This window comes from Scyliorhinus canicula, chromosome 29, assembly GCF_902713615.1.
Source record: "Scyliorhinus canicula chromosome 29, sScyCan1.1, whole genome shotgun sequence".
Classification (NCBI taxonomy): Eukaryota; Metazoa; Chordata; class Chondrichthyes; order Carcharhiniformes; family Scyliorhinidae; genus Scyliorhinus; species Scyliorhinus canicula.
In genome coordinates this window covers 1108429-1130724 of record NC_052174.1, presented here as the reverse complement: position 1 = coordinate 1130724, position 22296 = coordinate 1108429, and the positions used below count along the sequence as shown (strand labels likewise).

The following is a 22296-nucleotide window of genomic DNA, read 5'->3' as shown; positions in this document are numbered from 1 at the left end:
GTGGTGAGGCCGTGGAATGCCCTACCTGCAACAGTAGTGAACTCGCCAACATTGAGGGCATTTAAAAGTTTATTGGATAAGCATATGGATGATAAGGGCATAGTGTAGGTTAGATGGCCTTTAGTTTTTTTTTCCATGTCGGTGCAACATCGTGGGCCGAACGGCCTGTACTGCGCTGTATCGTTCTATGTTCAGTCTTCCAATCTCATCCCCTCTCCTCCCTATCGCTATCCTCCTCCAGCTCCACAATCCTCCGAGATCTCTGCGCAACTCTCATCCTGGCTGAACAATTGCTCACCCCCCCCCCCCCCCCCCCCCCCCCCCTATTCCCATTGCTCCACCAGTGACTGCTGTGCCTCCAGCTGACTGGGGTCCAAGCTCTTGTCTGTCCTCCCGAACCCCCTCCCTTTCAGCTTTTCCAGCGGCTATTTGCGTCTCTGCTCGTCTCTGTTTGGTTCCGCTCCTGGGCGCCTGCCACGTTAAAAGCCGCCGGCGGTTTGCTGCCGTTAACCGTTGTTCCTTTTCTTCTTATTCCGTCTCCTCAGGGACATACGAATGGCCCCTTCCTGGTCAGCGCCCCCCTGTCCACCATCATAAACTGGGAGCGAGAGTTTGAGATGTGGGCGCCAGATTTCTACGTGGTGACGTACACTGGGGACAAAGACAGCCGAGCCGTCATCCGGGAAAACGAGTTCTGCTTCGACGACAGTGCGGTCAGAGTCAGCAAGCGAGCTGTCAGGTTTAAGGTGAGTTATTGAGGGGGGGACAGCGTGCCCCCACACACACACTCTCTCTCACTGGAGAGTAATCTGGGGCAACCTAAACAAGGGGGTAACTTATCCAGATGTATCTCTCCCTGTGCAGCGATGGCTAAACTGTCCTAACTGGCGTTTTCTCTATAGAGTCAGGCGCAGGTGAAGTTCCACGTTCTGTTGACCTCCTACGAGCTAATCACCATCGACCACACAGCTCTCAGCTCCATTAAATGGGCCTGTCTCGTGGTGGATGAAGCGCACCGGCTGAAGAACAACCAGTCCAAGGTGAGATTGGAGCATAGAACATAGAACAGTACAGCACAGAACAGGCCCTTCGGCCCTCAATGTTGTGCCGAGCCATGATCACCCTACTCAAACCCACGTATCCACCCTATACCCGTAACCCAACAACTCCCCCTTAACCTTACTTTTTTAGGACACTACGGGCAATTTAGCATGGCCAATCCACCTAACCCGCACATCTTTAGACTGTGGGAGGAAACCGGAGCACCCGGAGGAAACCCACGCAGACACGGGGAGGACGTGCAGACTCCACACAGACAGTGACCCAGCCGGGAATCGAACCTGGGACCCTGGAGCTGTGAAGCATTGATGCTAACCACCATGCTACCGTGAGGCCCTAGGAGCAGAGGGCCCTCCGTCCCGTTCTATCACTCGACGTCCTTTCACACCATTCGCGCTTTATTCGAAGCTGGTGACTGACTTTTTGTAACCACTCTTCCTGCTTGTTGCGTCACTCTTCCCCGACGAAGGAGCTGTGCTATGGCTCTGGCCTCGCTTGATGGCCAGATGGTCTGTGCCAGCTTGGGCGTCGCTGGCAAAGGTGACGTTGCCCGGCCCCAGTTGCCCTGACAAGGTGGTCCCTGGGTGTCGTGCTTGGCTGCTTCAGAGGCCGGTTCAAAGTCGCCCGTGCTCCTGTGGCCTGGCATCGTGTACTGGCACAGACTGGGTAAAGGCAGCAGATTTCCCTCCCTAAGGAACGCTTTACCATCCCTGTTAAAGACAAAATGAGATGCGCGTTCTCAGTGACCAACTCCCATTTTCTGGATTTTACCGAAATGAACTAAAATAGGAGCTGGTGGAGTGGACCGTTCGGCCCATCGAGCCTGCTCCGCCATTCTACACCATCGTGGGCTTTAATTCCCGTTTTCCTGCCCACTCCCCGTATCCCATAATCCCCTGAGACCAACAGCGGAGCACCCCCAACCCTCTGGGAGTGGGGGAATTCCAAAGATTCACATCACATTAATGGGGTTGGTGTACAGATCCCTAAACTAGTGGTGATATTGGGGATGGTATTAAAGAGGAAGTTAGAGGTCCATGCGATAAAGGAAGATTTGCCTGGAGATTGGGCCAGTAAGATTGCTAACCATGCCAGCGAGGAGGTTTCCTGGCCCCAATACATTGAGGAACTGGCGATAGCCCTCACGAGGAGCTCCCATGCCCTTGGTAGAATAAGAGTTGCTATGGTGAGCAGGTGGAGGCCTACCCAACAGGGACGGATTCGAGGGACTGAATCTCTACAGCGGAGCCATTCAGCCCCTCGAGTTTGCACTGACCCTCTGAAAGAGCACCCCATCCAGTCCCACTCTCCCGTCTTATCCCCGTAACCCCACCCAATCTTTGAGGAGGGGGGGGGGTAATGAAGGAGGGAATCCAGAAGCTCTGACCGCTGTCCTGACCTGTTGCTGCTGCTTCAGTTTTTCAGGGTGTTGAACGGTTACAAGATTGACTGTAAGTTGTTGCTGACGGGGACACCGCTACAGAACAATCTAGAAGAACTCTTCCATCTGCTCAACTTTCTTACCTCCGACCGTTTCAAGTAAGTGTTGTTTTCATAAAGGGGGCAAGTAACCAGCAGCATCATGAGCTTTGTTTGGGTGCTTGGGACCCCGAGGGTGAAGAGGGTCTTCTTGGAGCGGGGTAGAGATGGGGGGGGGCTGGCGTTACCCAATCTCTCGGGGTATTATTGGGCGGCCAATGTGTCGATGGTGCGCAAGTGGGTGATGGAGGGGGAGGGGGCAGCATGGAAACGGATGGAGAGGGCGTCCTGTGGAGATACAAGCCTGGGGGCCCTGGTAACGGCGCCGTGGCCGCTCCCTCCCACGAGGTATACCACGAGTCCGGTGGTGGTGGCTACCCTCAAGATTTGGGGGCAGTGGAGGTGACATATGGGAGAAGTGGGGGGCTCGATGGAGGCTCCGTTAAGGGGGAACCATAGGTTCGTCCCGGGGAACATTGATGGGGGATTTCAGGGTTGGCACAGAGCGGGCATCAGACAGCTGAGGGACCTGTTTATTGATGGGAGGTTTGCGAGCCTGGGGGAGTTGGAGGAGAAATTTGGGCTCCCCCCGGGGAACATGTTCAGGTATCTGCAGGTAAAGGCATTTGCTAGGCGGCAGGTGGAGGGATTCCCTTCGCTTCCCGCGAGGGGGGTGAGCGACAGGGTGCTTTCGGGGGTCTGGGTCGGAGAGGGGAAGATATCTGATATCTACAAGGTTATGCAGGAGGCGGAGGAGGTGTCAGTAGAGGAGCTGAAAACTAAGTGGGAGGGGAAACTGGGGGAACAGATCGAAGACGGGACATGGGCTGATGCCCTGGAGAGGGTTAATTCTTCTTCCTCCTCGTGTGCGCGGCTTAGCCTCATCCAATTCAAGGTGCTGCACCGGGCCCACATGACTGGGACGAGGATGAGTAGGTTCTTTGGGGGTGAAGACAGGTGTGTCAGGTGTTCGGGGAGTCCAGCGAACAATGTCCATATGTTCTGGGCACGCCCAGCACTGGAGGAGTTCTGGAAGGGGGTGGCGAGGACAGTCGAGGGTGGTGGGATCCAGGGTCAAGCCAGGATGGGGACTCGCGATTTTTGGGGTTGGGGTGGAGCCGGGAGTGCAGGAGGTGAAAGAGGCCGGTGTGCTGGCCTTTGCGTCCCTAGTAGCCCGGCGAAGGATCTTGCTACAGTGGAAGGATGCGAGGCCCCCAAGCGTGGAGACCTGGATCACTGACATGGCGGGTTTCATTAAGCTAGAGAAGGTCAAATTCGCCCTGAGAGGGTCGGTACAAGGGTTCTTCAGGCGGTGGCAGCCTTTCCTCGACTTTCTGGCTCAACGATAGGGTACGGGGACAGTAGCAGCAGCAACCCGGGGGGGGAGGGGGGGAGACGATGATTATGTTTGTTTATTTAATTTTAATTTATTTTTATGTTCTCTTGTTGGGGTTGGGGGGGTGGGGGGGGGATGTGATACATGCATTGATACGGGCTGGGGGGCGTTACAGTTGTTATGGGTTATTTTGTTGCATTTCATTGTTTGTCGTTATATTTTATATTTTCTGTAAGAAATTCCAATAGAAATTATTTCTAAAAAAAGTAAAGGGGGCCAAGGACTCGGCATCTATTTTCCACCTTTCGCAGCCTCGGGGCCTCTCCACAAATACGGAAATGGTTTTGTGTTTTTGGGGAGCGGCCGTTGTTGTCGTGGCCGCCGACGTGCAGAGCAAGATCCCACTTTCATCTCTTCCACCAGGCGACTGTGCCTTCAGGCTGCCTAAACCTAACCACCCCCCCCCCCCCGGCTATCCCCACGAAACCGCAATGTACACCCGACCCATTTTTGTGGGGCAGTAAACACTGAGCAGGACACCGGGGTGAACTCCCACTTACAGATTCACAAAATAATACAGCACAGAAGTGTCCCTTCGGCCCATCGGGTCTGCACTGACGCATGACAAACACCTGAGATGCCTAGTAATCCTGTTTGTCGGCACTTGGACCATAGCCTCGGGTGTTAAGACGTGCCAAGTACTTTTAGAAGGATGTGAGGCAACCAGCCTCTCCCACCCACCCAGGCAGTGCGATCCAGACCGTCACCGCCCTCTGGGTAACGGCCCCCCCCCCCATAAACCTCCTGCCCCTCACCATGAAGGGAGGGCACAGTAGCACAACGGTTAGCACAGTGGCTTCACAGCTCCAGGGTCCCGGGTTCGATTCCCGGCTTGGGTCACTGTCTGTGCGGAGTCTGCACCTCCTCCCCGTGTGTGCGTGGGTTTCCTCCGGGTGCTCCGGTTTCCTCCCACAGTCCAAAGATGTGCAGGTTAGGGTGGATTGGCTGTGATAAATTGCCCCTTAGTGTCCAAAAGGTTAGGTGGGGTTACTGATTTACAGGGATAGAGTGGAGGTGTGACCTTGGGTAGGGTGCTCTTTCCAAGGGCCGGTGCAGACCCGATGGGCCAAATGGCCTCCTTCTGCACTGTAAATTCTATGATTCTAAGAACTCGTGTCTTAACCCTTCAACTAAGGGGAACAGCTGCTCCCTATCCACCCTGTTCGTGATCCCTTCTGGGTCGTGGCATCTTTTGAACTTGGGTGGTGTTTAAAAATAAAAAACATTTAGATTTAATTAAACTTTAAAGCCCTTTCCAGAATCGGAATAGATCCTCTTGTTCCAAATCACCTTAAAATATGGTTGGGCTGTGATTTGTCCCTCGAGAGGGGAGACGAGCGTTTGCCTGGCGTGTTGCTCTCGATTCAGTGCGACCCACTGAGTCATTGCTTCTGAGTGTGGAGAAGAGGAAACGCGAGGCTCGGAGGCCGAGGGCCGGGGACGGCACATCTTCCCGCCCGTTTCCTGCAGTTCCTACGCTCGGCCCCTGGAGGGGCTGTCGGCTGCGATGGGAGGAAAATGGGATGCTGTTCAACTCCCCTCCAGTTCTGTCTCCAGTTAGGTCAATTCCGAAAACTAGGAAGCATCGCAAAGTGCTCTCGCGCAATAGATTCCCTTGGTCCGCCCGCTGCTGCTTTGTTGAAAGCACGGCTGCTTTTTGGCATGCAGCAGGATCCGGCCGATTGCAAAGCAAGAAATACCCAGTTTGCCGGGTGTCTTTTTTTTTTTTACATAGAATTTACAGTGCAGAAGGAGGCCATTCGGCCCATTGAGTCTGCACTGGCTCCCGGAAAGAGCACCCTACCCAAGGTCAATACCTCCACCCCATCCCCATAACCCAGTAACCCCACCCAACACTAAGGACAATTTTGGACACTAAGGGCAATTTATCACGGCCAATCCACCTAACCTGCACATCTTTGAACTGTGGGAGGAAACCGGAGCACCCGGAGGAAACCCACGCACACACGGGGAGGATGTACAGACTCCGCACAGTCAGTGACCCAGCCGGGAATCGAACCTGGGACCCTGGAGCTGTGAGGCGATTGTGCTAACCACTATGCTACCCTGCTGCCCTTGTTACGGTTGAGTCAGTAGTGTTGGCCAGGAGAAGGAAACCCGTTCCTTGTTCCCGTTGCCGCCATGGGAATTTCATAGAACATGGAACAGTACAGCACAGAACAGGCCCTTCAGCCCACCATGGTGTGCCGACCATTTATCCTCATCTGAGATCAACCTAACCTACACCCCTTCAATTTACTGCTGTCCATGTGCCTGTCCAAGAGTCGCTTAAATGTCCCTAATGACTGACTCCACCACCTCTGCTGGCAACGCATTCCACACACCCACCACTCTCTGTGTCCCTCTGACATCTCCCCTATACCTTCCTCCAATCACCTTAGAATTATGTCCCCTCGTGACAGCCATTTCTGCCCTGGGGAAAAGTCTGGCTATCCACTCTATCCATGCCTCTCATCACCTTGTACACCTCTATCAAGTCACCTCTCTGCCTTCTTCGCTCCAGTGAGAAAAGCCCTCGCTCCCTCAACCTTTCTTCATCAGACATGCCCTCCAGCCCAGGCAGCATCCTGGTAAATCTCCTCTGCACCCTCTCCAAAGCATCCACATCCTTCCTATAATGAGGCAACCAGAACTGGACACAATATTCCAGGTGTGGTCGAACCAGGGTTCTATAAAGCTGCAGCAAAACCTTACGGCTCTTAAACTCAGTCCCCCTGTTATTTTCATTTCACCCCAACACACCAGCTATAGGACAACCCCTCTAACCCTGCAGCATTCTCTCAGCACTGTGGCTTCAGCTACTAAACCTAAACCCCTCCGCCCATCTCCATCCCATAAGCTCCTTACACACTACTCTTCAATCAAGCTTTAAGGCAGCACGGTAGCATAGTGGATAGCACAATTGCTTCACAGCTCCAGGGTCCCAGGTTCGATTCCCGGCTTGGGTCACTGTGTGTACGGAGTCTGCACATCCTCCCCATGTGTACGTGGGTTTCCTCCGGGTGCTCCGGTTTCCTCCCACAGTCCAAAGATGTGCGGGTTAGGTGGATTGGCCGTGATAAATTGCCCTTGGTGTCCAGAATTGTTCATAGTGTTGGGTGGGGTTACTGGGTTATGGGGATAGGGTGGAGGTGTGGGCTTGGGTCGGGTGCACTTTCCAGGAGCCGGTGCAGACTCGATGGGCCGAATGGCCTCCTTCTGCACTGTAAATTCTATGATTCTTTAGGCCTTAATGTCGTTGAGTGAAACTTGTCCCTCGGGATGTTTTTATCACATTAAGTTTGCTATATTAATGTTCCTATCGGTGTAACAACCTCAGCAGCTGGAGGCTTCCGCCCCCGTCAGTGTTCTGTGGCCACCTAAAGCCCGGCTCTCACTTTCTCTTTCAGTAATCTGGAGGGCTTCCTCGAAGAATTTGCTGACATATCGAAGGAGGACCAGATCAAAAAGCTCCACGATCTCCTCGGCCCCCACATGCTGCGACGTCTGAAGACCGACGTCTTCAAAAACATGCCCTCCAAGACCGAGCTGATTGTACGCGTGGAGCTGAGCACGATGCAGAAGTGAGTAACAAAACGTTTGGGGGGGCCTCTTGCTCCCCAGCGCAGTGAGGAGTGTCTAATCCTCCACCTTCAGCACAGGATTCACATCGTGGCGGGGAAGGGGGGAAATGATGAACCGGCGTGGAGCTCGTTCAGCTCCTCCAACCCCCCCCCAGTACCCAGAGACCACCCAGAAACTCCCACACCACCTACTGATCCCCGACTATCACCCAAACCCCCCCCCCCCCCCCCGCCCCACATTGGGGAGGAGATAATGTTCTAAATGCAGGCCAATATTAACAAGTCCCGACGCTGCTAATCAATAACTCCTCGGATGCACTCTGTAATCCGTTTACTGTTTTTCAGAAAATACTATAAATTTATTCTGACAAGGAACTTTGACGCACTGAATTCCAAAGGTGGTGGGAACCAGGTGTCGCTGCTGAATATCATGATGGATCTGAAGAAATGCTGTAACCACCCGTATCTCTTCCCAGTGGCTGCCATGGTACGTGATCGCTGCGTTTTGCTCCTGCCGATGCCGCTGCCTTTACTCTTTCCCCGCAGGGCTCGGCCAGTGGTTAACGAGGGGCCTGCGTCTCAAGGGGGGTGAACCGTCTCGGGGGGGGGGGGGGGGGGGGGGTGGGGGGAAGACCGATCCCGGGAGGTTTGGGCTGAGACAGTGAGGGAGGGGGAGAGATAGCGGCAGAAGGCCATTCGGCCCCTCCAGCTTGCTCCACCCCCATTTCGATCCGATCGTGACTGACCCGTACTCAAAGAACAAAGAAAATGACAGCACAGGAACAGGCCCTTCGGCCCTCCCAGCCTGCGCCGATCCAGACCCTTTATCTAAACCTGTTGCCTATTTTCCAAGGTCTACTTCCCTCTGTTCCCGCCCGTTCATATACCTGTCTAGATGCCTCTTAAATGATGCTATCGTGCCCGCCTCTACCACCTCCGCTGGTAAAGCATTCCAGGCACCCACCACCCTCTGTGTAAAAAAACTTTCCACGCACATCTCCCTTAAACTTTCCCCCTCTCACCTTGAAATCGTGACCCCTTGTAACTGACACCCCCACGCTTGGAAAAAGCTTGTTGCTGTCCACCCTGTCCATACCTCTCATAATTTTGTAGACCTCAATCAGGTCCCCCCTCAACCTCCGTCTTTCCAACGAAAATAATCCTAATCTACTCAACCTTTCTTCATAGCTAGCACCCTCCATACCAGGCAACATTCTGGTGAACCTCCTCTGCACCCTCTCCAAAGCATCCACATCCTTCTGGTAATGTGGCGACCAGAACTGCACGCAGTATTCCAAATGTGGCCTAACCAAAGTCCTATACAACTGTCACATGACCTGCCGACTCTTGTACTCAATACAACGTCCGATGAAGGTAGGGTATGCCTTCTTGACCACTCTATCAACCTGCGTTGCCACCTTCAGGGTACAATTGACCTGAACTCCCAGATCTCTCTGTACATCAATTTTCCCCAAGACCCTTCCATTGACCATATAGTCTGCTCTTGAATTGGATCTTCCAAAATGCATCACCTCACGTTTGCCTGGATTGAACTCCATCTGCCATTTCTCTGCCCAACTCTCCAATCTATCTATATTTTGTTGTATTCTCCGACAGTCCTCCTCGCTATCTGCAACTCCACCAATCTTAGTATCATCTGCAGACTTGCTAATCGGACCACCTATACCTTCCTCCAGGTCATTTATGTATATCACAAACAACAGTGGTCCGAGCACAGATCCCTGTGGAACACCACTAGTCACCCTTCTCCATTTTGAGACACTCCCTTCCACCACTACTCTCTGTCTCCTGTTGCCCAGCCAGTTCTTTACTCCATCTCCGCTTGCCCACCTTGGCTCCATCTGTGCCACACTCCCTCTAGGCCAATCCGTCCTTCCTGAGTTGTAGTTTGTGGGGAACTGGACACTGACCCCCCACCCCCTTGCTCCCTCTGCACTGCGGGCTGGGATGAGCTGACTGACTGGGAGGATTGATGGACATGGGCTAACGGGGTGCTGTGATAAGACCCACAGCGTCTTTGTCTGTGATGTTAATTGAGGGGCGCAGGGGAGAATTCCCATGATTTTGTTGCGGTTGTGAGATCTTTTTTTTAAAAAAATTTAGAGTGCCCAATTCATTTTTTTCAACTAAGGGCCAATTTAGCGCGGCCAATCCACCTAGCCTGCACATCTTTGGGTTGTGGGGGCGAAACTCACGTAAACACGGGGAGAATGTGCAAACTCCACACGGGCAGTGGTCAGGCGGCGAACCCGGGTCCTCGGCGTAGTGAGGCATCTGCTAACCACTGCGCCGCCCTGCTGTGAGATCTTATACATGCAGTGCAGGGATCAGACTGGGCCTTGGACATTGCCTGAGCAAAACCCGGCCAGAACCCTCTGAGCTTCGGGCAAGCCCAAAACATGTGGACATGTTTTGCTGGGCTTTCCTAGCGCCTCGCACACCTATCCTCAACGCCGAAGAACTTACTCATCTGAGCCGCCGTCATGTGTGCCCGATGAACTACCTCGAATTGTATCCGGCTGAGCCTGGCGCACGATGAGGAGGTATTAACCCTGCTTAGGGCCTCCGCCCACAGACTCGCCTCTATCTCTCCTCCTATCTCGTCCTCCCACTTACCCTTAAGCTCCTCCACTGGGGTTTCCTCCGTCTCCGAAAGCTCCTGGTCAATATCTGAAACCTTCCCCTCTCCCACCCTGGTACTGGAGGCTACTCTATCCTGTATCCCCCGTGGCGGCAGCAGCGGAAAGGCCGTCACCTGTTTTCTCAGGAAGTCTCACACCTGCAAATACCTAAACCCATTCCCTGCTGGCAATTCAAATTTATCCTCCAAAGCTTTCAAGCTGGGAAAGCTCCCGTCTATAAATAGATCCTCAATCCTTCTAATTCCTGCCCTTTGCCAACTCCGGAACCCACCATCCAGCCTACCCGATGCAAACCGATAATTATTATAAATCGGGGTCCAAATCGATGCTCCCTCCACTACCCCCAGATTGTCAGAGCCGCCACCACCACTGGACTTGTGGAGTATCGGGCCGGCGAGAACGGAAGAGGTGTCGATATCCGTGCTCCCAAACTTGTGTCTTTACATGACGCCGCCTCCGTCCGCTCCCACACCGACTCTTCATTTTATTAATAACTATAATTAAATATGCAGCAATACAACAGGTTAACTATTATCTAATTTTCCCCTCATCCCACCCTCTCTACAACCAGAGGGGAAAAGAGAGGTGTGACATAATAAGTAAAAGGATAAGAGTCTTTGTTTCAGATGGTGGCTTCCAGCCACACCTTCCTTTCAATCTAGGCTTTCAGTTCGAGGTTTCTGCTTTCCCGTCGTATGATTTTTCACTGCAGATTCATTCAGAAATACAGCAGCGATGTACCTTATTCTGCAGAAAACTAGAGAGAAAGAGCAGGTCCAACTATCCCTCCTGGGCTCTGTGGAAAAAGAATCATCCCACTCGGGCCGGATCCAAACGCCGCCTATTACCGGGCAGAGCACAGCCTTTTGGCCAATTCATTACCCACCAATCGAACCGAGTCCCACTGGTCCCTCGGTTGTCGAAAAGTCTTTGCAACCCAAAGCTGTGCAGGGGTAGGTGGATTGGCCGCGCTTGTTTGTGGGGGAAATAATTGGGTACTCTAAATTTATTTTAAAAAACAGGACGGGCTCTTGCATGAGTGCGAGGGTGAGCTGTGAGGAGGATGCAGAGATGCTTTGGACAAATTGCGTGAGTGGGCAAATCAATGACAGATGCAGTATAATGCGGAGAAATGTGAGGTTATCCACTTTGGTAGCAAAAACAGGACGGCAGATTATTATCTGAATGGTTATAGATTGGGAAAGGGGAACGTGCAACGGGACCTGGGTGTCCTTGTGCACCAGTCGCTGAAGGTAAGCATGCAGGTACAGCAGGCGGTAAAGAAGGTTAATGGTATGTTGGCCTTCACAGCGAGAGGATTCGAGTACAGAAGCAGGGATGTGTTGCTGCAATTGTACAGGGCCTTGGTGAGGCCACACCTGGAGTATTGTGCGCAGTTTTGGTCTCCTTCTCTGAGGAAGGATGTTCTTGCTCTGGAGGGAGAGCAGCAAAGGTTTACCAGGCTGATTCCTGGGATGGCGGGACTGTCATAGGAGGAGGGATTGACGAGGTTAGGATTGTTTTTGCTGGAGTTCAAAAGAATGAGGGGGGGGGGATCTCAGAGAAACCTATAAAATTCGAACAGGACTGGACAGGGTAGATGCAGGAAGGATGTTCCCGATGGTGGGGGGGGGGGTGTCTAGAACCAGGGATCACAGTCTGAGGATACGGGGTAGACCATTTCAGACAGGGATGAGGAGACATTTCTTCACCCAGAGAGTGGGCGGCCTGTGGAATTCGTTTCCACAGGAAGTAGTTGAGGCCAAAACATTGTGTTTTCCAGAAGCAGTTAGACACAACACTTGAGGCGAACGGGATCAAAGGATTTGGTTGGGGGAGGGAGGAGAGAGGCTGAATTAGGCTATTGAGGTGGATGATCAGCCATGATAACGAATGGCGGAGCAGGCTCGAGGGGCCGAATGGCCTCCTCCTGCTATTTTCTATGTTTCAATAACTCCCACTGGACAGAGGGAGATTGATTGGCCCATGGCCCAATCTCCGAAACGATTACCCAGTTAATCCAAATCTCCTCTTTCCTCTGGTTTTAAATCGGAGTGCTCTGGTGACTGGCCTTTCCTTCCAAAACTAACCAAGAGCCTGTGGAGGCTCGAGACGCACACTGGAGACTCCAGTATTAAACAAAGGGGTTAAATAACAAAGGGGCAGCACGGTAGCATAGTGGTTAGCATCAATTGCTTCACAGCTCCAGGGTCCCAGGTTCGATTCCCGGTTTGGGTCACTGTCTGTGCGGAGTCTGCACGTCCTCCCCGTGTCTGCGTGGGTTTCCTCCGGGTGCTCCGGTTTCCTCCCACAGTCCAAAGATGTGCGGGTTAGGTGGATTGGCCGTGCTAAATTGCCCGTAGTGTCCTAGAAAGTAAGGTTAAGGGGGGGTTGTTGGGTTACGGGTATAGTGTGGATACGTGAGTTTGAGTGGGGTGATCATTGCTCGGCACAACATCGAGGGCCGATGGGCCTGTTCTGTGCTGTACTGTTCTAAATCTAAATCTTAACAGGAGCAGGCCACCACACAACAGGTCTTCGTAGGTCAGCTCCCTGCTCCACACTGTCCGCAGTCCAGGGCCCCCCGCGAACTCACTGGCCGGGGTTCGCTTGCCCCCATGCGATTGGCCCTGAGCCGATCACATGCACTGTGAAGACCCCCCCCCCTTAAAGGGACCACGCTACCGCAGTCTCTACAATTTAAAACAAAGATTGAGTTGCTACTCTGTTGAGTTGGCTCTTGCAATGATGGGGGCTGTACAGTACAGCACACCCCGAGCTTGGATTCTCTCTGTTTAAATGTGTAACCTTACCATAAATGTAAACGACTGTAAAGGTTAATGTAATGTCTAAATCAGCCACTAGAGGGAGGTAGGTGTACAACTATATACGGCACCGATGCTAAGCCTTGTGAGAAGTTGAGGAGAAAACTGGAAGACAGACTGATGGAAACATAGTGTGAGTGAGAGCAGATCATAGTTAATGTATTATGGAGATTAGTTGTAGATTATGTGTTTATTATCAACTGTTATAGGAGTAAGTGTTGAATCCAATTAAGTAGTGTTAATAAAGGGCAGCACGGTGGCCTAGTGGTTAGCACAACCGCCTCACGGCGCTGAGGTCCCAGGTTCGATCCCGGCTCTGGGTCACTGTCCGTGTGGAGTTTGCACATTCTCCCCGTGTCTGCGTGGGTTTCGCCCCCACAACCCAAAAACGTGCAGGGTAGGTGGATTGGCCACGCTAAATTGCCCCTTAATTGGAAAAATTATTGGGTACACTAAATTTATTTTTAAAAAAAGTAGTGTTAATAAATTTATAGCGTTCAAGTTAATAGCTATTTGTGGTCTTGCGAACACTACGCCAACCACCCTTAAAATTAGCCACATAAAGAACACCACAAAATACTGAGCCACAAAATCATCCCCACCCCAGGACGGTGAAAAGAAGAATCAGCCGTGGTTACAGCGTCCAGCACAAGGTGGAAGATGCCACCAATTAGTGGATGTTGGGGTGAAGACCAGGTTAGGCTCAGCTGTGAGGTCTTTCCCGCTCTCCTCTGCTGACTGTCCAGGCTGCTGAATGTTGTTGGGCTATTGAGTGAGGTACTAGAATTCATCTCTGATCCTCCGGGTGCTCTTTGGGAGTGGAGTGCATGGGGGGGGGGGGGAATCTTGCCCAGGCATCTCTTGCTGAAAGGTGTTGGGAGTAAGACCGAGTGAGCATTGAGATTGCTACCAATTCCTCTGCTGCTTTTCCCGCATTCCCCTGGTTAGAGGTCTGTTCAGAGTGTCCTCTGCTCCATCTCTCTCTTTCTGCTGTAGGAGTCTGCAAAGTTACCGAATGGTGCCTATGAAGGCTGTGGCCTAATCAAATCATCGGGAAAACTCACGCTCCTTCAGAAGATGTTGAAGAAACTGAAGGCCCAAGGCCACAGGGTGCTGATATTTTCCCAGGTACGGTAATCCCAGGGGATCAGGGTGCTGATATTGTCTCGGGTACGGTAATCCCAGGGCCACAGGGTGCTGATATTGTCTCGGGTACGGTAATCCCAGGGCCGCAGGGTGCTGATATTGTCTCGGGTACGGTAATCCCAGGGCCACAGGGTGCTGATATTGTCTTGGGTACGGTAATCCCAGAGCCGCAGGGTGCTGATATTGTCTCGGGTACGGTAATCCCGGGGCCGCAGGGTGCTGATATTTTCCCACGTACGGTAATCCCAGGGCCACAGGGTGCTGATATTGTCTCGGGTACGGTAATCCCAGAGCCGCAGGGTGCTGATATTTTCCCAGGTACGGTAATCCCGGAGCTCAGGGTGCTGATACGTTCTCGGGTACGGTAATCCCAGGGCCTGCCTGATGCTTTCCCAGGTACAGTAATCCCGGGGCCTGCCTGATGCTTTCCCAGGTACAGTAATCCCAGGGCCTGCCTGATGCTTTCTCAGGTACAGTAATCCCGGGGCCTGCCTGATGCTTGCTTTCCCAGGTACAGTAATCCCAGGGCCTGCCTGATGCTTTCTCAGGTACAGTAATCCCGGGGCCTGCCTGATGCTTGCTTTCCCAGGTACAGTAATCCCGGGGCCTGCCTGATGCTTTCCCAGGTACAGTAATCCCAGGGCCTGGTTGATGCTTTCCCAGGTACAGTAATCCCAGGGCCTGGTTGATGCTTTCCCAGGTACAGTAATCCCAGGGCCTGGTTGATGCTTTCCCAGGTACAGTAATCCCAGGGCCTGCCTGATGCTTTCCCAGGTACAGTAATCCCAGGGCCTGCCTGATGCTTTCCCAGGTACAGTAATCCCAGGGCCTGCCTGATGCTTTCCCAGGTACAGTAATCCCAGGGCCTGCTTGATGCTTTCCCAGGTACAGTAATCCCAGGGCCTGCCTGATGCTTTCCCAGGTACAGTAATCCCGGGGCCTGCCTGATGCTTTCCCAGGAACAGTAATCCCAGGGCCTGCCTGATGCTTGCTTTCCCAGGTACAGTAATCCCAGGGCCTGCCTGATGCTTTCCCAGGTACAGTAATCCCAGGGCCTGCCTGATGCTTTCCCAGGTACAGTAATCCCGGGGCCTGCTTGATGCTTTCCCAGGTACAGTAATCCCGGGGCCTGCCTGATGCTTTCCCAGGTACAGTAATCCCGGGGCCTGCCTGATGCTTTCCCAGGTACAGTAATCCCGGGGCCTGCCTGATGCTTTCCCAGGTACAGTAATCCCGGGGCCTGCCTGATGCTTGCTTTCCCAGGTACGGTAATCCCAGGGCCTGCCTGATGCTTCCCCAGGTACAGTAATCCCGGGGCCTGCCTGATGCTTCCCCAGGTACAGTAATCCCAGGGCCTGCCTGATGCTTTCCCAGGTACAGTAATCCCAGGGCCTGCCTGATGCTTGCTTTCCCAGGAACAGTAATCCCAGGGCCTGCCTGATGCTTTCCCAGGTACAGTAATCCCAGGGCCTGCCTGATGCTTGCTTTCCCAGGAACAGTAATCCCAGGGCCTGCCTGATGTTTTCCCAGGTACAGTAATCCCAGGGCCTGCTTGATGCTTTCCCAGGTACAGTAATCCCAGGGCCTGCCTGATGCTTTCCCAGGTACAGTAATCCCAGGGCCTGCCTGATGCTTTCCCAGGTACAGTAATCCCGGGACCTGCCTGATGCTTTCCCAGGTACAGTAATCCCAGGGCCTGCCAGATGCTTTCCCAGGTACAGTAATCCCAGGGCCTGCCTGATGCTTGCTTTCCCAGGTACAGTATTCCCAGGGCCTGCCTGATGCTTCCCCAGGTACAGTAATCCCAGGGCCTGCCTGATGCTTGCTTTCCCAGGTACAGTAATCCCGGGGCCTGCTTGATGCTTTCCCAGGTACAGTAATCCCAGGGCCTGCCTGATGCTTTCCCAGGTACAGTAATCCCAGGGCCTGCCTGATGCTTTCCCAGGTACAGTAATCCCAGGGCCTGCCTGATGCTTTCCCAGGTACAGTAATCCCAGGGCCTGCTTGATTCTTGCTTTCCCAGGTACAGTAATCCCAGGGCCTGCCTGATGCTTTCCCAGGTACAGTAATCCCAGGGCCTGCCTGATGCTTTCCCAGGTACAGTAATCCCAGGGCCTGCCTGATGCTTTCCCAGGTACAGTAATCCCAGGGCCTGCCTGATGCTTGCTTTCCCAGGTACAGTAATCCCGGGGCCTGCCTGATGCTTTCCCAGGAACAGTAATCCCAGGGCCTGCCTGATGCTTTCCCAGGTACAGTAATCCCAGGGCCTGCCTGATGCTTTCCCAGGTACAGTAATCCCGGGGCCTGCTTGATGCTTTCCCAGGTACGGTAATCCCAGGGCCTGCCTGATGCTTTCCCAGGTACAGTAATCCCAGGGCCTGCCTGATGCTTTCCCAGGTACAGTAATCCCGGGGCCTGCCTGATGCTTTCCCAGGTACAGTAATCCCAGGTCCTGCCTGATGCTTTCCCAGGTACAGTAATCCCAGGGCCTGCCTGATGCTTTCCCAGGTACAGTAATCCCAGGGCCTGCCTGATGCTTGCTTTCCCAGGTACAGTAATCCCAGGGCCTGCCTGATGCTTTCCCAGGTACAGTAATCCCAGGGCCTGCCTGATGCTTTCCCAGGTACAGTAATCCCGGGGCCTGCTTGATGCTTTCCCAGGTACAGTAATCCCGGGGCCTGCTTGATGCTTTCCCAGGTACAGTAATCCCAGGGCCTGCCTGATGCTTTCCCAGGTACAGTATTCCCAGGGCCTGCCTGATGCTTGCTTTCCCAGGTACAGTAATCCCAGGGCCTGCCTGATGCTTGCTTTCCCAGGTACAGTAATCCCAGGGCCTGGTTGATGCTTTCCCAGGTACAGTAATCCCAGGGCCTGCTTGATGCTTTCCCAGGTACAGTAATCCCGGGGCCTGCCTGATGCTTGCTTTCCCTTTCCTAGATGACTAAAATGTTGGACCTGCTGGAAGACTTGATGGACTTTGAGGGCTACAAGTACGAAAGGATCGACGGAAGTGTGACTGGTGCCATGAGGCAGGAAGCTATTGATAGATTTAACGGTGAGTGCACGAGAATCAATCCTGTCGGTTGTGGGGCATGATTACCCAGAATTTACCATCTTGCCCTTTTCACACTCTGCTCCTGCCCCCGTCTCAATGACAATGTTTATTGACCCTCTGCTCCTGTCTCTCTCTCTCGATCACGCTGTTTATTGACCCTCTGCTCCTGTCTCTCTCTCTCGATCACACTGTTTATTGACCCTCTGCTCCTGTCTCTCTCTCGATCACACTGTTTATTTACCCTCTGCTCCTGTCTCTCTCTCGATCACACTGTTTATTTACCCTCTGCTCCTGTCTCTCTCCCGATCACTGTTTATTTACCCTCTGCTCCTGTCTCTCTCTCGATCACACTGTTTATTGACCCTCTGCTCCTGCCCCTGTCTCTCGATCACACTGTTTATTGACCCTCTGCTCCTGTCTCTCTCTCGATCACACTGTTTATTGACCCTCTGCTCCTGTCTCTCTCTCGATCACACTGTTTATTGACCCTCTGCTCCTGTCTCTCTCTCGATCACACTGTTTATTTACCCTCTGCCCCTGTCTCTCTCTCGATCACACTGTTTATTGACCCTCTGCTCCTGTCTCTCTCTCTCGATCACACTGTTTATTGACCCTCTGCTCCTGTCTCTCTCTCGATCACACTGTTTATTTACCCTCTGCCCCTGTCTCTCTCTCGATCACACTGTTTATTGACCCTCTGCTCCTGTCTCTCTCTCTCGATCACACTGTTTATTGACCCTCTGCTCCTGTCTCTCTCTCTCGATCACACTGTTTATTGACCCTCTGCTCCTGCCCCTGTCTCTCGATCACACTGTTTATTTACCCTCTGCTCCTGTCTCTCTCTCGATCACACTGTTTATTGACCCTCTGCTCCTGTCCCTGTCTCTCTCTCTCTCGATCACACTGTTTATTGACCCTCTGCTCCTGTCTCTCTCTCGATCACACTGTTTAGTGACCGTCTGCTCCTGTCTCTCTCTCGATCACACTGTTTATTGACCCTCTGCTCCTGTCTCTCTCTCGATCACACTGTTTATTTACCCTCTGCTCCTGTCTCTCTCTCGATCACACTGTTTATTGACCCTCTGCTCCTGTCTCTCTCGATCACACTGTTTATTTACCCTCTGCCCCTCTCTCTCTCTCGATCACACTGTTTATTTACCCTCTGCTCCTGTCTCTCTCTCTCGATCACACTGTTTATTGACCCTCTGCTCCTGTCTCTCTCTCGATCACACTGTTTATTGACCCTCTGCTCCTGTCTCTCTCTCGATCACACTTTTTATTGACCCTCTGCTCCTGTCTCTCTCTCTCGATCACACTGTTTATTGACCCTCTGCTCCTGTCTCTCTCTCGATCACACTGTTTATTGACCCTCTGCTCCTGTCCCTGTCTCTCTCTCTCGATCACACTGTTTATTGACCCTCTGCTCCTGTCTCTCTCTCGATCACACTGTTTATTGACCCTCTGCTCCTGTCTCTCTCTCTCGATCACACTGTTTATTGATCCTCTGCTCCTGTCTCTCTCTCGATCACACTGTTTATTGACCCTCTGCTCCTGTCTCTCTCTCGATCACACTGTTTATTGACCCTCTGCTCCTGTCTCTCTCTCTCGATCACACTGTTTATTTACCCTCTGCCCCTCTCTCTCTCCCGATCACACTGTTTATTGACCCTCTGCTCCTGTCTCTCTCTCTCGATCACACTGTTTATTTACCCTCTGCTCCTGCCCCTGTCTCAATGACAGTTTATTGACCCTCTGCTCCTGTCTCTCTCTCGATCACACTGTTTATTGACCCTCTGCTCCTCTCTCTCGATCACACTGTTTATTGACCCTCTGCTCCTGTCTCTCTCTCGATCACACTGTTTATTTACCCTCTGCTCCTGCCCCTGTCTCAATGACAGTTTATTGACCCTCTGCTCCTGTCTCTCTCTCGATCACGCTGTTTATTGACCCTCTGCTCCTGTCTCTCTCTCTCGATCACACTGTTTATTTACCCCCTGCTCCTGTCTCTCTCTCGATCACACTGTTTATTGACCCTCTGCTCCTGTCTCTCTCTCGATCACACTGTTTATTTACCCCCTGCTCCTGTCTCTCTCTCGATCACACTGTTTATTTACCCCCTGCTCCTGTCTCTCTCTCGATCACACTGTTTATTTACCCTCTGCTCCTGTCTCTCTCTCGATCACACTGTTTATTTACCCTCTGCTCCTGTCTCTCTCTCTCGATCACACTGTTTATTGACCCTCTGCTCCTGTCTCTCTCTCTCGATCACACTGTTTATTGACCCTCTGCTCCTGTCTCTCTCTCGATCACACTGTTTATTTACCCTCTGCTCCTGCCCCTGTCTCTCGATCACACTGTTTATTTACCCTCTGCTCCTGTCTCTCTCTCGATCACACTGTTTATTGACCCTCTGCTCCTGTCTCTCTCTCGATCACACTGTTTATTGACCCTCTGCTCCTGTCTCTCTCTCGATCACACTGTTTATTGACCCTCTGCTCCTGTCTCTCTCTCGATCACACTGTTTATTAACCCTCTGCTCCTGTCTCTCTCTCGATCACACTGTTTATTAACCCTCTGCTCCTGCCCCTGTCTCTCGATCACACTGTTTAGTGACCCTCTGCCCCTGTCCCTGTCTCTCTCTCTCGATCACACTGTTTATTGACCCTCTGCTCCTGTTTCTCTGTCTCTCTCGATCACTGTTTATTGAATCTCTGCTCCTGTCTCTCTCTCGATCACACTGTTTATTTACCCCCTGCTCCTGTCTCTCTCTCGATCACACTGTTTATTGACCCTCTGCTCCTGTCCCTCTCTCGATCACACTGTTTATTGACCCTCTGCTCCTGTCCCTCGATCACACTGTTTATTGACCCTCTGCTCCTGTCTCTCTCTCGATCACACTGTTTATTTACTCTATGCTCCTGTCTCTCTCGATCACACTGTTTATTTACCCTCTGCTCCTGTCTCTCTCTCGATCACACTGTTTATTAACCCTCTGCTCCTGTCTCTCCCTCGATCACACTGTTTATTGACTCTCTGCTCTTGTTTCTCTCTCTCTCGATCACACTGTTTATTTACCCACTGCTCCTCTCTCTCTCGATCACACTGTTTATTAACCCTCTGCTCCTGTCTCTCTCTCTCGATCACACTGTTTATTGACCCTCTGCTCCTGTCTCTCCCGATCACACTGTTTATTGACCCTCTGGTCCTCTCTCTCTCTCGATCACACTGTTTATTTACCCTCTGCTCCTGTCTCTCTCTCGATCACACTGTTTATTTACCCTCTGCTCCTGTCTCTCTCTCGATCACACTGTTTATTGACCCTCTGCTCCTGTCTCTCTCTCGATCACACTGTTTATTGACCCTCTGCTCCTCTCTCTCTCAATCACACTTTATTCACCCTCTGCTCCTGTCTCTCTCTCTCGATCACACTGTTTATATACCCTCTGCTCCTGTCTGTCGCTCTCTCTCGATCACACTGTTTATTGACCCTCTGCTCCTGTCTCTCTCTCTCGATCACACTGTTTATTGACCCTCTGCTCCTGTCTCTCTCTCGATCACACTGTTTATTTACCCTCTGCTCCTGTCTCTCTCTCGATCGCACTGTTTATTTACCCTCTGCTCCTGTCTCTCTCTCTCGATCACACTGTTTATTGACCCTCTGCTCCTGTCTCTCTCTCTCGATCACACTGTTTATTGACCCTCTGCTCCTGTCTCTCTCTCGATCACACTGTTTATTTACCCTCTGCTCCTGTCTCTCTCTCGATCGCACTGTTTATTTACCCTCTGCTCCTGTCTCTCTCTCTCGATCACACTGTTTATTGACCCCCTGCTCCTGTCTCTCTCGATCACACTGTTTATTGACCCTCTGCTCCTCTCTCTCTCGATCACACTGCTTATTGACCCTCTGCTCCTGTCTCTCTCGATCACACTGTTTATTTACCCTCTGCTCCTGTCTCTCTCTCTCGATCACACTGTTTATTGAATCTCTGCTCCTGTCTCTCTCTCTCGATCACACTGTTTATTGACCCTCTGCTCCTGCCCCTGTCTCTCGATCACACTGTTTATTGACCCTCTGCTCCTGCCCCTGTCTCCCGATCACACTGTTTATTGACCCTCTGCTCCTGCCCCTGTCTCTCGATCGCACTGTTTATTGACCCTCTGCTCCTGTCTCTCTCTCGATCACACTGTTTATTGAACCTCTGCCCCTGTCTCTCTCTCGATCGCACTGTTTATTTACCCTCTGCTCCTGTCTCTCTCTCTCGATCGCACTGTTTATTGACCCTCTGCTCCTGTCTCTCTCTCTCGATCACACTGTTTATTGACCCTCTGCTCCTGTCTCTCTCTCTCGATCACACTGTTTATTTACCCTATGCTCCTGTCTCTCTCTCTCGATCACACTGTTTATTGACCCTCTGCTCCTGTCTCTCTCTCTCGATCACACTGTTTATTGAACCTCTGCCCCGTCTCTCTCTCTCGATCACACTGTTTATTGACCCTCTGCTCCTGTCTCTCTCTCTCGATCACACTGTTTATTGACCCTCTGCTCCTGCCCCGTCTCTCGATCACACTGTTTATTGACCCTCTGCTCCTGTCTCTCTCTCTCGATCGCACTGTTTATTGACCCTCTGCTCCTGCCCCTGTCTCTCGATCGCACTGTTTATTGACCCTCTGCTCCTGTCTCTCGATCGCGCTGTTTATTGACCCTCTGTTTTCTTTCCCAGCTCCGGGAGCTGTGCAGTTTTGCTTCCTGCTGTCAACCAGAGCCGGGGGTCTCGGAATTAATTTGGCCACAGCTGACACGGTCATCATCTTTGACTCCGACTGGAACCCTCACAATGATATCCAGGTGCGGGGTGGCAATAATATCCCGGAATATGGGTGGGGCAGGGATGAGTGTTTCCGAACTATCAGAGCCCAGAACCTTCAAATCGAAGCCAGGGCGGTCAGGGGTGATGTCAGGAAGTATTTCTTCGCAAAGGGGGGGAAATCTGGAACACTCTCCCGTTCCCGTCGCGGATCCCCAAATAAAAATGGAATGTTGGGTAAGAATATGAAGTGGTCAGGAGCAAAGGCATTACTGATCAACCTG

The 22296-nt window shown here is 52.3% G+C and overlaps 1 protein-coding gene across 1 annotated transcript in view; it reads left to right on the top strand.

The window, feature by feature from the left end:
* Positions 1-22296, top strand: part of LOC119958277 (chromodomain-helicase-DNA-binding protein 3-like) — a 110145-nt gene that overhangs the window by 51946 nt on the left and 35903 nt on the right. The window contains exons 15-22 of the mRNA XM_038786708.1: positions 546-746; positions 903-1040; positions 2477-2598; positions 7345-7518; positions 7864-8005; positions 14003-14134; positions 17090-17207; positions 21929-22053. Coding sequence (XP_038642636.1) covers positions 546-746; positions 903-1040; positions 2477-2598; positions 7345-7518; positions 7864-8005; positions 14003-14134; positions 17090-17207; positions 21929-22053 — 1152 coding nt within the window. The remainder of the gene's footprint in view (positions 1-545; positions 747-902; positions 1041-2476; positions 2599-7344; positions 7519-7863; positions 8006-14002; positions 14135-17089; positions 17208-21928; positions 22054-22296) is intronic.